A 13559-nucleotide genomic window follows, 5' to 3' on the forward strand; every position below is an offset into this window, starting at 1 on the left:
ACCTGAGCAGACTTTCTCCCAACCCGCTGCTCTGTGTGACCATTCACAAACACTCAATCCTTCTATTCTTGGGTCCCACAGCTGGCGCTCCTGGCCCTTTCCACCTGACAAGTGCCCCCACAGCACGCAGCTTAGTACGAGGGCACCTGAGCAGACTTTCTCCTGACCCGCTGCTCTGTGTGACCATTCACAAACACTCAATCCTTCTATTCTTGGGTCCCGCAGCCGGCGCTCCTGGCCCTTCCCACCTGATAAGTGCCCCCACAACACGCAGCTTACTATGAGGGCACCTGAGCAGGCTTTCTCCTGACCCGCTGCTCTGTGTGACCATTCACAAATGCTCAAACCTTCCATTCTTGGGTCCCCCGCCGGCGCTCCTGGCCCTTCCCACCTGACAAGTGCCCCCACAGCACACAGCTTACTATGAGGGCACCTTAGCCACTGCTCTGTGTGACCATTCACAAACAGTCATGGCTTAGCCCCCCCCACAATCACTGCTCATTGGCTTATCAGCTGTGATTGACAATAGTGGGAGCCAATGGCTCCTGCTGCTGTCTCAACCAATGAGGAGAGAGAGAGAGAGACAAGGGAGACCGGGGGATCGTGTGCACATCACTGGATCAAGAGGGGGCTTAGGTGAGTATTAGGGGGGCTGCTGCCCACAGAATGCATGGAGGTAAAAAACCTTCAGCCTTTACAATCAGTTTAAAGTTTTTTCTCAAATCTAGTCAAAGACCCCGGTATAAACTCCAAACCCTGACGAAGGGGGTGTTCTCTGACCTCAGAAATGCATTGGTGCAGTGATAAAAGTTTTTTTTGCAATAAATCTATATTTGGACTATTAACTTTCCGTGTATAAAATAGGTCCTATAAAGCATTGTTCATCATCTATTTTACTCAATTATATATTGGGGCACATTGAACCCTCTATGACTTGCCCCGGCTACTCTACATTATAAAGCCGTCCCGAATTAAGCTGAAGTTTCCTGGATACACAGCACCATCTTGTGTCTTAATTGTCATATAACAACTTCCTCTGAAGAGGTAAGAATTGCGATTGCTAGTTAGTTGCCAGGTTGTGGGGCTGATTCTGAGGTTCCCGAATCGCTGACCTGAAATAAATATGTAGATCAAGCGCCTACTGCATACTTGTTCTAAGTAGATCTGTGACTCGGATGGTGATGGAGCCAGAGACAACCAGATGACTAGCACTTTAGTAGGATGTCAGCCTACATGTTTCTCTAATGACAGGCTCAGGCATCTCATGGCTTCTGGGAAGGACAGTAGGTTCTTGTCACATGACTTTGTGCTAGGCAAGCTCCCTGCCCTTACTCCAGAGGGCAGTGTTCAGAACCAAGAATCATTCATATGATCTTTCAGACGTTTCCTTTAAAAAAAGGTGTATACGGTTGAATGAGGTGAATTTCATAAGACCACTACATTTATTATTACAGATTATTACAAATACTTATATAGCGCCGTCAATTTACGCAGCGCTTTACATATATATTGTACATTCACATCAGTCCCTAACCCTCAAGGGGCGTACAATCTAAGGTCCCTAACTTACAATCATACATACACATACTAGGGACAATTTAGAGAAAAGCCAATTAACCTACCAGCATGTCTTTGGAGTGTGGGAGGAAACAGGAGGAAACCTACGCAGGCACAGGGAGAACATGCAAACTCCAGGCAGGAGGTGCCATGGCTGGGATTCGAACCAACGACCCGAGTACTGCCAGGCAGAAGTGATAACCATTTAGCCACTGTGCTGCCCATTTTCTGGGAAAGTAGTTAGTGTCCCCTGAATGAGCTCAGAGCGAGGTAGACATGACAGTTAAAGTGGACCTGTGCTCATTTGTTAACATATATTCATGTATCGCAGTCTTTCTTAGATGAATAAACAAACTGTAAAGGGCTAAAAGGTATTCATCTTCACAGGTGAATATACTGCTCCAGGCTCCTATCAGTGCTGCATATATAAGCAAAAGTCTAGACATTTGGTCATGTGGTCTCGATTGAAGAAGGAAATCAAAGATTCTGGTCATGTATATTTACAACAATAAAGTGTTATAATAATCCCATGCTTATCCTAATTTTAAGCTCTGTTTCCTAGACATCCCTGATGAATGATATGCCCCATTGTTCACAGTAAACAAACATTAAATAAATAGGAATAAATCACATTAAGAGTAAATCAATCATTACCAATAGAAGGCTGCAAACATAAAGTGTGTTCCCACAGCGTTCTTAAATAAACAGATATACATCCCTCAAGGAAGTCACATGACTGTAATGATATGCGTGGGGCGGAGCCAGGTGACACAATTGACAGGAGCAACCAGCAGTGAGGCAGGAGCAGCGACCCCGCTCTGTATTAAAGTGCCTATATGTTTTAACCTATGTAAGTGCATTTTTTACATTAATGAAAGCAATTTTAATATACGACACTATGTGGCCCCCCATATGTCCTTCAGCTTAATTACAGAGTACATCTCAGAGCAAGTTCAAAATCTTAAATGAGCCGTTCTTTGTATACGGGACATGGAGTAACATCTTTAGAAATACCATGCAGCCGCATTTGGAGTGATCCCCAGGGGAAAAGGTGACATTGACCTGGTTTACACGGATCCAAAGCCGGAGGTGAGCACATTGCCACAGTGGTGGTGGGACTCACCGAATTGTGATTGAAAAACATGGATATTGAGGAAATGAGTTACACACATGGTGAACATAATAGAATAATGGAACTTTATTTTGAATTTAGGATATGAAAGTTATTTATCTAGTTTTAGTATCATATTGTTGAATTTAAACACGGTATAAATTCACGTTGGTTCACATATATGCGGATTGGATGCAGTTTGAACCGCATCCAATCCGCACGACATGTGAAAAAACATTGCTTCCTATGGTGCCTGTTCACATATGTCCAGTGCACTGGCAGTGGGGATTAGGTGCGGTTTGAAAAAGAGCCATGTATGATTTCTGAGCAGTGCCTTTAGGTTCAGGTGCGGATTACAGGCTATTGACTTCTATGGGAACCGTTTGTAAACCACATATGTGTGAACAAGATAATCATGAGAGCTAATCCTGTCCTGAACCTGATGTAAGCCTGACATGAACCAATGAACAACTGCTGCATCAATTAGCTGTGAAACCTGAGCTTCAATCCGCGCTGCACATGTGTGAAACAGCTCTGAACATTGAAGCAGAAGGAATTTTCTGTTTATTAGTTATTGTATATTCACTGAACTAGATGGCTGGTACTGCATAGATCTATAGCACGTGGATGTATATCTGTATATTTAAAACAATGAATGCCCTCTATCCCCTCCGGTTGCCTCTAGTTCCCAAATAGAATTATTGGTCATTATCCCTGAAGACTTCGTTCCCGAATCACTCCATATAATGCTCACAAAATTATTGTTCATTGCCCAAAATGAATAGCACAAAATTTGACATCTTCTACACCTCCATTGTTATTACAATGGAAGGAAACTGATAACCAACTGCTAGAAAGATAAATATTCATCAGTACAAGGGATGTCCCCAAAACATTTTTCAAGATGCGCTCATCTTGGTTATCCTCTCCTCGTCTAGCCTCACCCCAAAACTGTGTTGGTTAAGCTACTATAATAAGAACGGTCTACTTTTTGATATACCCAATGTAAAAGGATATTATGTACTGTGAGGCGACAGCTTGGTTATATGTACTTGATATAATTATCATTACTTGTGCTCATTGGTCTAGTTCACACTTATTTAATATCTGGATCAGCATTTCCCAATCTTTTCAACATAGAGGAACCCTTGAAATTACTTTCTGGTCTCCGGGAACCCCTGCTAAAAATTACTATATCTATGTAGCTGGCTATATCATTATGTCATTCAGGGAAATTTACAGATGAGACTAATTAGTGGTGCACTGAAATTAAAATTCTGGTGCCCAAACCGAAGACGAAAATTCAAAATGCACTTAGTTGAAAACCGAAACTGAAATGCGCAGTTTTTAAAAATGAATATATATTTTTTGGAAAAAGATACACTTTGATTAAAAAAAACAAAAGAAAAAACAATATATACCCCAATTTTTTGTAAAATATAAGAGGATGTTACGTCGAGTAAATAGATACCAAACATGTCACGCTTCAAAATTGCGCACGCTCGTGGAATGGAGTGAAACTGCGGCACTTAAAAATCGCCATGGGTGATGCTTTAATATTTCTACAGGTTAGCATTGTAAAGTTACAGAGGAGGTCTAGTGCGAGAATTATTGCTCTTGCTTTGACGTTTGTGGCGATACCTCACGTGTGTGGTTTGAACACCATTTACATATGTGGGTGTGGCCTACGTATGTGTTCACGGAGCATGGGGGTCAGGGGCACTTTAAACTTTTTTTATTTAATTTTTTTTTGCACTGTGTCTTTAAAAAATGTTTTAATCACTTTTATTCTTATCACAAGAAATGCATGCATCCCCTGTGATAGAAATAATTAGTGACAGGTCCTCTTTATGGAGAGATATGAGATCAATAAGACCCCACATCTCTCCTCTGCAATGTAAAGCATTGGATCAAAAAAAGCATTGGTCTAGTTTTACAAAAATAAATAAATAAAAAATGGCCGGAACCGGAAGTAACATCGCTCCGGTCCTCCAAGGGCATAGAGATGAGTGGAGGCCATCTTTCCTTCACTCATCTCTATGCCCAGCGCCGGGATCGCTCGATGGTTTCTCAGGTAAGGCTGAGAACTACCGAGCGGGGCCGGCAGCATCGGTGAGAGGCGAGGTTTTTTCGGCACCTGCTTCGGTGCTTTTTTTCATTTTGTCCAACGGCCAAAAGGGGTGTTTTCGGCCGAAACGTTTCGATCACCGAAATTTCGGTGCATCACTAAGACTAATAGTTAACCACTTCCAGACCGGACACTTTTACCCCCTTCCTGTCCAGGGCAATTTTCAGCTTTCAGCGCTATCACACTTTGAATGACAATTGCGTGGTCATGCAATACTGTACCCAAATTAATTTTTTACCATTTTTTTGAGACAGATAAAGCTTTATTTTGGTGGTATTTATTCACCGCTGGGATTTTTATTTTTTTTGCTATGTAAATGATAAAGTCCAAAAATTTTGAAAAAAAGTGTTTTTTTTTTTTAAATTTAGCAAATAAATAATATTTCATCATAAATCTTGGCCAAAATTTATTCCGTTATCTTTTTAGTAAAAAAAAAAATCCAAATTAGTTTATAACCAAAAATTATAATTTTTAAATTTTTTTTTAAATTTTTATTTTATTTTTATTTTTTTTTTCTACATACTGTCATCCTAGCAGTACAGTGTCACCATGGTGACACTGTACTACTTGTGGGGGGGTGATGAAGGTTTTTTTAATTTTTTTTTTTTCACTGATTGCTTTTACACCCATATAAGATGTAAAAGCAATCATTTCTCTTTCTCTGTCTGCATTCTTGCAGTCATTGAGAAATACAGAGTGAGCTGTGATTGGTCACAGCTTGTCACATGGTACAAGGCTGTTGTGAATAGCCTTGTACCATGTGACCTCTGTGATCATTCACAGAATTCACACGTAGTAAGCAATGATGTCACAAGTGACATCTTGCTTGCTACTTTGCATGTGATCACTGATTGGCCAATCAGTGATCACATGATCGGGACCTCGCACAGAGGTCCCGTCCGACGATCGGTGTTTCACTGTGTCCGGAGGAAACAGCGGGCACCGGATCACGGTGGGAGCACGCACAAGCAGGGTGCGGGGAGGCCGTTTATAAACGGCCACCCGACCCTGCACTGCCACTGTCCGGCCGTTTATATACAACGGCCGGTCAGGAAGTGGTTAATCCTTTTACCCCTCGTGCCCAATGCTGGGACCAATACATCACTTCCTGTTAGCAGAGTGGATTCGGTTTTTCAGACAGCAGAGGATCCTGGGACCTGTAGCCCTATAACCAATACATACTGCATTTCTGAGTGCTGACTGAACTACAACTAACAAAGAGCTGGGGAACCAGAAGGTTGCTGGGAGAGCAGATGTATTCTACAGCAAGGAATTGACTTGCTCTCTGAGGCTTGAGAACCATTTTAACTCAAAATTTTCTGTTCAGTAGTAAAAAAACTGAAAGCAGAAATATTTATAGAGATAACCCAGACGCTTTTCTTTCTGTCCCGCTCCATTACAGGTGTTTTTAGGTTGTATGGTCACTCACCGTGCTGACACTGGCCTCCTTACAGTGGAACTCCCAGTAAAAAGGAAGGCCAGACAGCCGACTCTTCACTTGCAGCATCAGTGTGTTCTCTGTCCGCTCAAAGGAGAACCTGTCATGTCCATCGTCCCTGGAATCCAGCAATGGAAGGAGGAGCCGAGACAAGTGGGAAAGGAAAGAAGAGATTGGAGCCTTCAGCCTTTTGTTCAGCTCCTGCACAGAAAATATGGAGATGGGAAATCTGAGAATGGCTTTAGCCAGCCATGGACAGAGGTGGCAGATATACACTTGGTCACAAATCCATAACCTAAAAATCAGTGCCGGCACATTCACACTATTGACCACCTGTCCATGGCTATGCATTGGGAAGACACCAGCCTCAGGCTGCCTGTGATTTTTTTTTTTTAGCAATACTGGTGTCATTGTGTGTCAGAATAAATTGATTAAATCTATGTGGCAATGTTACAATATTAATTGCATTTTAAAAACAGATTTTTCTATTATGATCTTTTACAGCATGCATTTAAATTTTACACTCACCAGCTCACTTAATTAGGTATTATTTATTATTATTATTATACAGGACTTCTATAGCGCCGACAGTTTGCTCAGCGCTTTACATTATGGAGGAACACAGTACAGTAACAATACAAGAGGGATTAGAGGGCCTGATCCTGGGAGCTTACAATCTAGGAGGGAGGGGATAGTGGTACAGGAGGAAATTAGCTGTGGGGGATGGAGTGGTTGGGGGAGTAGGGGATTTTAGTAGTTAGGCAGGGTCAGGGTAGGCTTCCCTCAAAAGATGAGTTTTCAGAGTGCGCCTAAAAGTGAGCAGGGTAGGCGATAGCCTGATAGCTTGAGGTAGGGAGTTCCAGAGGATGGGTGAAGCCCGTGAGGTACATCTTGTTAGTACAGGGTTGGACCCCCTTTTGCCTTCAGAACTGCCTTCATTCTTTGTGGCATAGATTCAACAAGGTGTTTAAAACATCCTTTAGAGATTTTGGTCTATATTGTCAAGAGTTAGTTGCCTATCATCTCGGACCAGTCTGCCCATTCTCCTCTGACCTCAACTAGGCATTTTCCTCCACACAACTGAAACCCATTGGATATTTTCTCTTTTTTGGACCATTCTCTGTACACCCTAGAGATGGTTGTGCGTGAAAATCCCAGATGATCAGTTTTTGAAATAAAACTCAGACCAGCCCGTCTGGCCCCAACAACCATACCATGTTCAAAGTCACTTAAATCCCATTTCTTCCCCATTCTGATGCTCAGTTTGAATGTCAGCAAGTCGTCTTCACCACGTCTAGATGCCTAAATGCATTCAGTTGCTGCCATGCGATTGGCTGATTAGCAATTTGTGTTACCAAGCAACTGAGCAGGTGTACCTAATAAAGTGTATATGAACTTTTATATGCACTTTTTGCTTGTGCTGTAGTCCTGATAAAAATGGAGTATCCAGACACTGGCTTTTATTATTTAAACAAATACCACCTTGGACTTTTTGACCATTGGTGTAATGCTCCTACTCCTTCTTGCATAGTTGGAGAACAAAGGGGGGGGGGGTGAGGGTAAGGGTTTCTTTAATGTAAAAAGACTACCTGCCTGGCTGTCTTGTTCAACCTCTTAATCCAGTGTATTCTGAAGGGCCAAGAACAGCCAGAGAAGTCATATTCCTTATCTGCTTACTTGTTCTAAGCTAGTAACTCAGAAAGTACTTACGTCCTTAGATTCACATGACAGCCAGGTAAGTAGTATCTTCATCCCAAGGCCTTTTTCACATAGGCAGCCACGAAAGGGGGTTGTGGCAAAACAAGCAATTAGGCCGTGGTTTTAGTGGCCATCTAAAATCTATCATACAGCCATAGGGAGATTGTACAAATGTGGTCGCTGCGAGACTTTGCATCACAGCCGCAGCAAACTTAACTCGGCTTGTGGAGCTGACAGGTGGCACCTCCAGTCAAACTCACCCGTTCAATTCTATGAACCCGCACCACAACCAGAACCCAAACAAATGGCTGTCGGTGGTGCCGCTTTAGTCCCATTAAAAAAAACAAACCTATTTGGTAAATATAAAAAACAGGGTGGATAAAAATCAATGATTTTTTTTATTTAAATCAGATTTTTTTGATTTAAATCGGATTTTTTTGATTTAAATCGGATTTTTTAAAATAAAATGCTTTTGGAGGAAAATATATTACCATCCAAAGGTTATTCCATCATGAAATAAAGATTAGTTTTTTAATTATGTAGAATAAGGCTGCATATGTTTAATTTTTTTGGTAAATAAATTCCATGAATCCATTCACAATGTCATGCTCTTCCAGAGGTTTTTGTAAGATTATTGGGCAGTTTCTCTGCCTACAAGATATTATCACAGATTCTCGGTTTACTTTTGCAGTTCTCAAAACTGAATTGGACTCAGCGGAGATCACATGCCTCTTCTTCACAGCAAAAATGTTATAACATGAACAGAGTTAAGAAAAAGACCTTCATCCTAACTTCTACAAACCTATGAATACAGAATCAACCCCTTCAGTGCGAAGTTTCAAGAAGTTCAGTGAATAGAATAGAAACAATATTTTTCTGATTGTTTGGAGTGGAATAGATCTGCACAAGAAGAAAGTGAAACTAAGTGTGAGGAGGAGGAAGGGGCTGACAGTCTAAGTTTCTTAAAATATATATATTTTGTTTAGCCAAATTAGTTAACAAACATGGATGTTTAAGGAAATCACATATGCTGGAATGTTATTGTTTCAGTTGAATAAATCTATTTAAATTGTTATTATTAAGGTAATGATTATTTTTCTCCATCCTAAGTACAACAGAAAAGTTGTCCAAATATGAATGATTAACCTATTAAACTGGGGATAAAAAAACTAATATGAAAAGTTGTTATTCCAAAAATCTTCATCTACTTGCATATTAAAGTTATACCAGCAAGAATTAGTCATTATGTAGAAAACTAGGATTTAAATCAAGCCTTACTGACTAGTGATTTAAATCGTGATTTAAATCAGTTTGATTTAAATCAAATCCACCCTGATAAAAAAACAGCATTCAGGAGGCAGCTGGATTCTGAGGGCCTGACAGTGGCTGCTTAGCTAACATCCAGTGCAGTGGATCACTTTTCAGCAGCTGCCCATGTGTGAACCTAGACTAACAGAATGACATAACCTGACCTTATACCAATGAAATGGTTATTTATAGCATGAATAAATTATTTCAGTTTGATTAGGTGAAGGGCCACCAGCCCCACATCCATCAAAGTTTTTTTGCTGAACTAAGCAACTTACTGACCTTTGACCTTTCCTGTATGACATCCGCTCCCACCTCCTCGCACCAGACACCGCTGAGGTCGGACAGCAGCAAGCAGTACGCAGAGTCCGTGAAATGGACTTTACATAAGTAAGTGCACTGTGCAATCTGCAGAGACTTCCATGGCAGAGGGAGGAGGTGGGCGTCCATGTCCGGTGACACCGCCATAGTCCGACACCCTGTATGAGAATGTAGACACATGAGTACAGCTAATACATGGCCTCACTAACATAATGTAAACATTAGTTTAGCGGCACATTGATGGAAGCAAATCATACAGGTAATTCCAAAACATAGATAATGAAAAAAATTCCTGCGCTCAATGGAACACCTATTAATAAGCAGCTCACACTCGCCTCAACCACAAGGAAAGAACATAAAAATACAAAAAATAGTGCAGCACTAACAACCTATACTAAAATACAAATGAGATAAATGGAAATATCACACATAGAATGCACAATAAATATTCGGTGTTAAGTGCTCATAAAATGAATACTATGTGCAGCAGTCCATAAATGCCAATGATGGTGAAAAATCACAGCAAACTCCGTGAGGTGATCACAGTGCCACTCAGTGTGCGGTCAATCCACAGATGGCCAAGATGGCCCCTAACCTCCTTAATGCGACCCAATGGGCCAAACAGCTATGTAGGTGACCTTATACACCCAATACGGTATCATCAAAGGATGGAACGTTTGGATAGATCCCTCCAATGTCTTCTCCTATCTCCTAGGTACTCGATTCCACAAAACCGTTTAAGATACCATTAAAAACAAAGAAGATCCTCCATAGTGTAATCCAGTTTTAATAAATAACATGAATATAAATAAAATGCCCACTCACATGTGAAATGACAAAGATCAGCTTTTTCCCATATCATGGGTGTGTTTCCATGGTTCTCATGCTAAGAAATGCATGCAGCTTCACTTGCTCCACAATCCCTCCAGAAATGGCGCCGACGCCGAAAATGACGTCAACGCGCCACCGGAAATGATGTCAGTGCGTACCTTAACGCGTTTCCTTTACGATCCACGTGACTTCCTCAGAGTGAATCGCCCATACTGACACATCAGCCATTTATAGGCTGCAGGGGCGTCACCCTGCCCAGTGGGAAGACGCCCACCGCAGCCATGATAACGGAGCACAATACACTACTTGCAGCGATGCATTAATGCCCACTATGTCCTTATAACTGGCAGAAAAAAAAAAACCCAACTATAATATTTAAAACCAAACCACTTTAAATGGCAAAACCACCCCAGAAGGGTAATCTAAATCTAAATTAATTTCATGGGAATTTGCAAAGAGTATATATATATATATATAATCATGAAGGTGCGGGACAGCCTTCATCATAGAAAGAATAGGCTAAAATACCTGCAATCTTTACCATAAATAATCAGAAGGTGCAGGAAATCCTTCCTCCTATAAAAATCTAAATTTAAATATGTGTATATATAAACATATACACACATCATAGAAAGAATTTTAGCCTATTCTTTCTATGATGAAGGCTAATTAAGGCTAACACTTTTGAATGGCTTTTCCTGACAATCCTCTCCAGGCTGCGGTCATCCCTGCTGCTTGTGCACCTTTTTCTTCCACACTTTTCCCTTCCACATAACTTTCTATTAATGTGCTTTGATACAGCACTTTGGGAACATCCAACTTCTTTTGCAATTACCTTTTGAGGCTTTCCCTCCTTATGGAGGGTGTCAATGATGGTTTTCTGTACAACTGTCAGGTCAGCAGTCTTTCCCATGATTGTGATTCCTACTGAACCAGACTGAGAGACCATTTAAAGGCTCAGGAACCCTTTGCAGGTGTTATGGCTTAATTAGCTGATTAGAGTGGGACACTTTGAGCCGAGAATATTGCACCTTTTCACAATATTCTCATTTTCTGAGATTGTGGATTTGGGGTTTTCATGAGCTGTAAGCCATAATCATCACAATGATGACAAATCACGGCTTGAACTATCTTGCTTTGCATGTAATGAGTCTATCTCATATATTAGTTTCACCTTTTAAGTTGCTGCACTGAAATAAATGAACTTTTGCACGATATTCTAATTTTTCGAGTTTCACCTGTAGGTGATTGACCTGAAAGTGTACCAGTAGTGATACGAAAATTAATCAAAATTAGATACACTTTGAAGTGGAACTACGCTGCATCTGAGCACTAAAAACCAAAGACAATATTAAATTAATTTTTCATATTGAAAGAAAACTCTCCCATCCATCTGTCTCCATGGTTTATTTTGCTGAGAAATGACTTTGAACCCCCCCCCCAGCCTTTCTGGCCATAGCCATCTTGAGTAAGGGCAGATGATTCATGTAGCATTTACTTATTTATTTATTTATTTCAGGTACTTATATAGCGCCGTCAATTTACGCAGCACTTTACATATATATTGTACATTCACATCAGTCCCTAACCCTCAAGGGGTGTACAATCTAAGGTCCCTAACTCACATTCATACATACACATACTAGGGCCAATTTAGACAGGAGCCAATTCACCTACCAGCATGTCTTTGGAGTGTGGGAGGAAACCGGAGTTCCCGGAAGAAACCCACGCAGGCACAGGAAGAACATGCAAACTCCAGACAGGTGGTGCTGTGGTTGGGATTCGAACTAACAACCCTAGTACTGCCAGGCGGAAGTGCTAACCATTTAGCCACTGTGCTGCCCACTACTGGAATCTATCTGCTCTTAGCTCAGACATGTAGGCAGGAGGGTGTGTTTAGCTGAGAAAGTCCCTCCTCCCCTTCTAAAGACTTCTGGGATGTATGACATCATTTGCCTAGGCCAGAAACCAGGAAGTAACTGAAAAAAATGTAAAAAAAAGTTTAAAACAATTAAATATAATATACCTTAAGGGGTGTGGAAATCTAAAAAAAAAAAAAAAAAAAAAATACTGTCCAAGGGACCAAATCCGGGTCCCAATCTACTTGTCCTTCATGACAATCTTGTCCTGAAAACAAAATGTAGCCAAAACCGTATTTAAATAAGGTATTTATTGATCGCAAGAAAGGTTTTTGTTTTTTATGAGGTGTTTTTAGAATGTCTGGGGCTTTTAAAAATGAAAGGGGCTTTTTGGCGACTTAAACGTTTCATGTTTTAAAAATTGCGGTTTACCTCCTTCTCACTAGCAGGGAGGAGAGAGACCTTTCAGTGTGGCGAGCACCGATTGATTGCTATTCAGGATATGGGAGTGTCAGGCTCTCTTTACGCTCAGCAGAAGTGCATCTGCTGAGCGAGTAAATGAAGCGCAAGCCCCAATGAGAAATTTAAAAAAATAAAAAAACTTTCAAGTTTCCCTCATACACGGAAGTACTAGGGTGCTCAGTACAAGCGAATGCTCAGCAGCCAAATCAAGCTCCAGTGTCCGCTCCATTACCACCATGTTTTTTATGTCTCATGGAATTTGTGCGGTGTTTTTGCAAACAAAGTTTTTTTGGAAAAAATACACTTTAATTTTCTGGCATACAAACACAATAGAATACCCATTTTTGTATGTAAAAGATGATGTTACACCAAGTAAATAGATACCTAACATGTCACGCACACCCGTAGAATGGCACCAAACTAGGGTACCTAAAAGTCTCAGTAGGTGACGCTTTAAACTCCTTTTTACAGGTTATCAGTCTAGAGCAGCAATGGGCAAACTACGGCCCGGCGGACCTTTTTAATCCGGCCCGCGGAGCGTGATGTCAGGATGGCTGTCAGGATGTGTGTAGGCGGGGCAGCGTGACTAACGTGAGGGGAGCTAGGCTCCTCTCACAGTCCGCCCTGAAGACCGGTGTAGCATGAAAATCTGTTTCCTATGAGGATCTGTCCCCCTCGACGTATCTGCGCATGTGCCGGAGATCGCCGATCGGCTGCTAATGCCTGAAACTGGCACATGCGCAGATACGTCAAAGGGGACAGATCCTCATAGGAGACAGATTTTCATGCTACACCGGAACGGCGCGGGAACACGGCGAGAGGAACGCGCGGAGCAAAGGTAAGTGA

The 13559-nt window shown here is 41.3% G+C and overlaps 1 protein-coding gene across 3 annotated transcripts in view; it reads right to left on the reverse strand.

The window, feature by feature from the left end:
• The window catches only part of NHEJ1 (non-homologous end joining factor 1), a 231023-nt gene that overhangs the window by 213012 nt on the left and 4452 nt on the right, over positions 1-13559 (reverse strand). For 2 of the 3 annotated variants that reach the window (XM_089683583.1, XM_089683582.1), the window contains exons 2-3: positions 9523-9719; positions 6226-6435 (exon numbers count right to left, since the gene is read on the reverse strand). In XM_089683583.1, coding sequence (XP_089539709.1) covers positions 6226-6435; positions 9523-9708 — 396 coding nt within the window. In that variant the 5' untranslated portion in view covers positions 9709-9719. The remainder of the gene's footprint in view (positions 1-6225; positions 6436-9522; positions 9720-13559) is intronic. The other variant, XM_089683584.1, reaches the window with a different exon arrangement.

This window comes from Staurois parvus, unplaced genomic scaffold (assembly GCF_062004578.1).
Source record: "Staurois parvus isolate SC_StPar_1 unplaced genomic scaffold, SC_StPar_1.0 ptg000315l, whole genome shotgun sequence".
NCBI lineage: Eukaryota > Metazoa > Chordata > Amphibia > Anura > Ranidae > Staurois > Staurois parvus.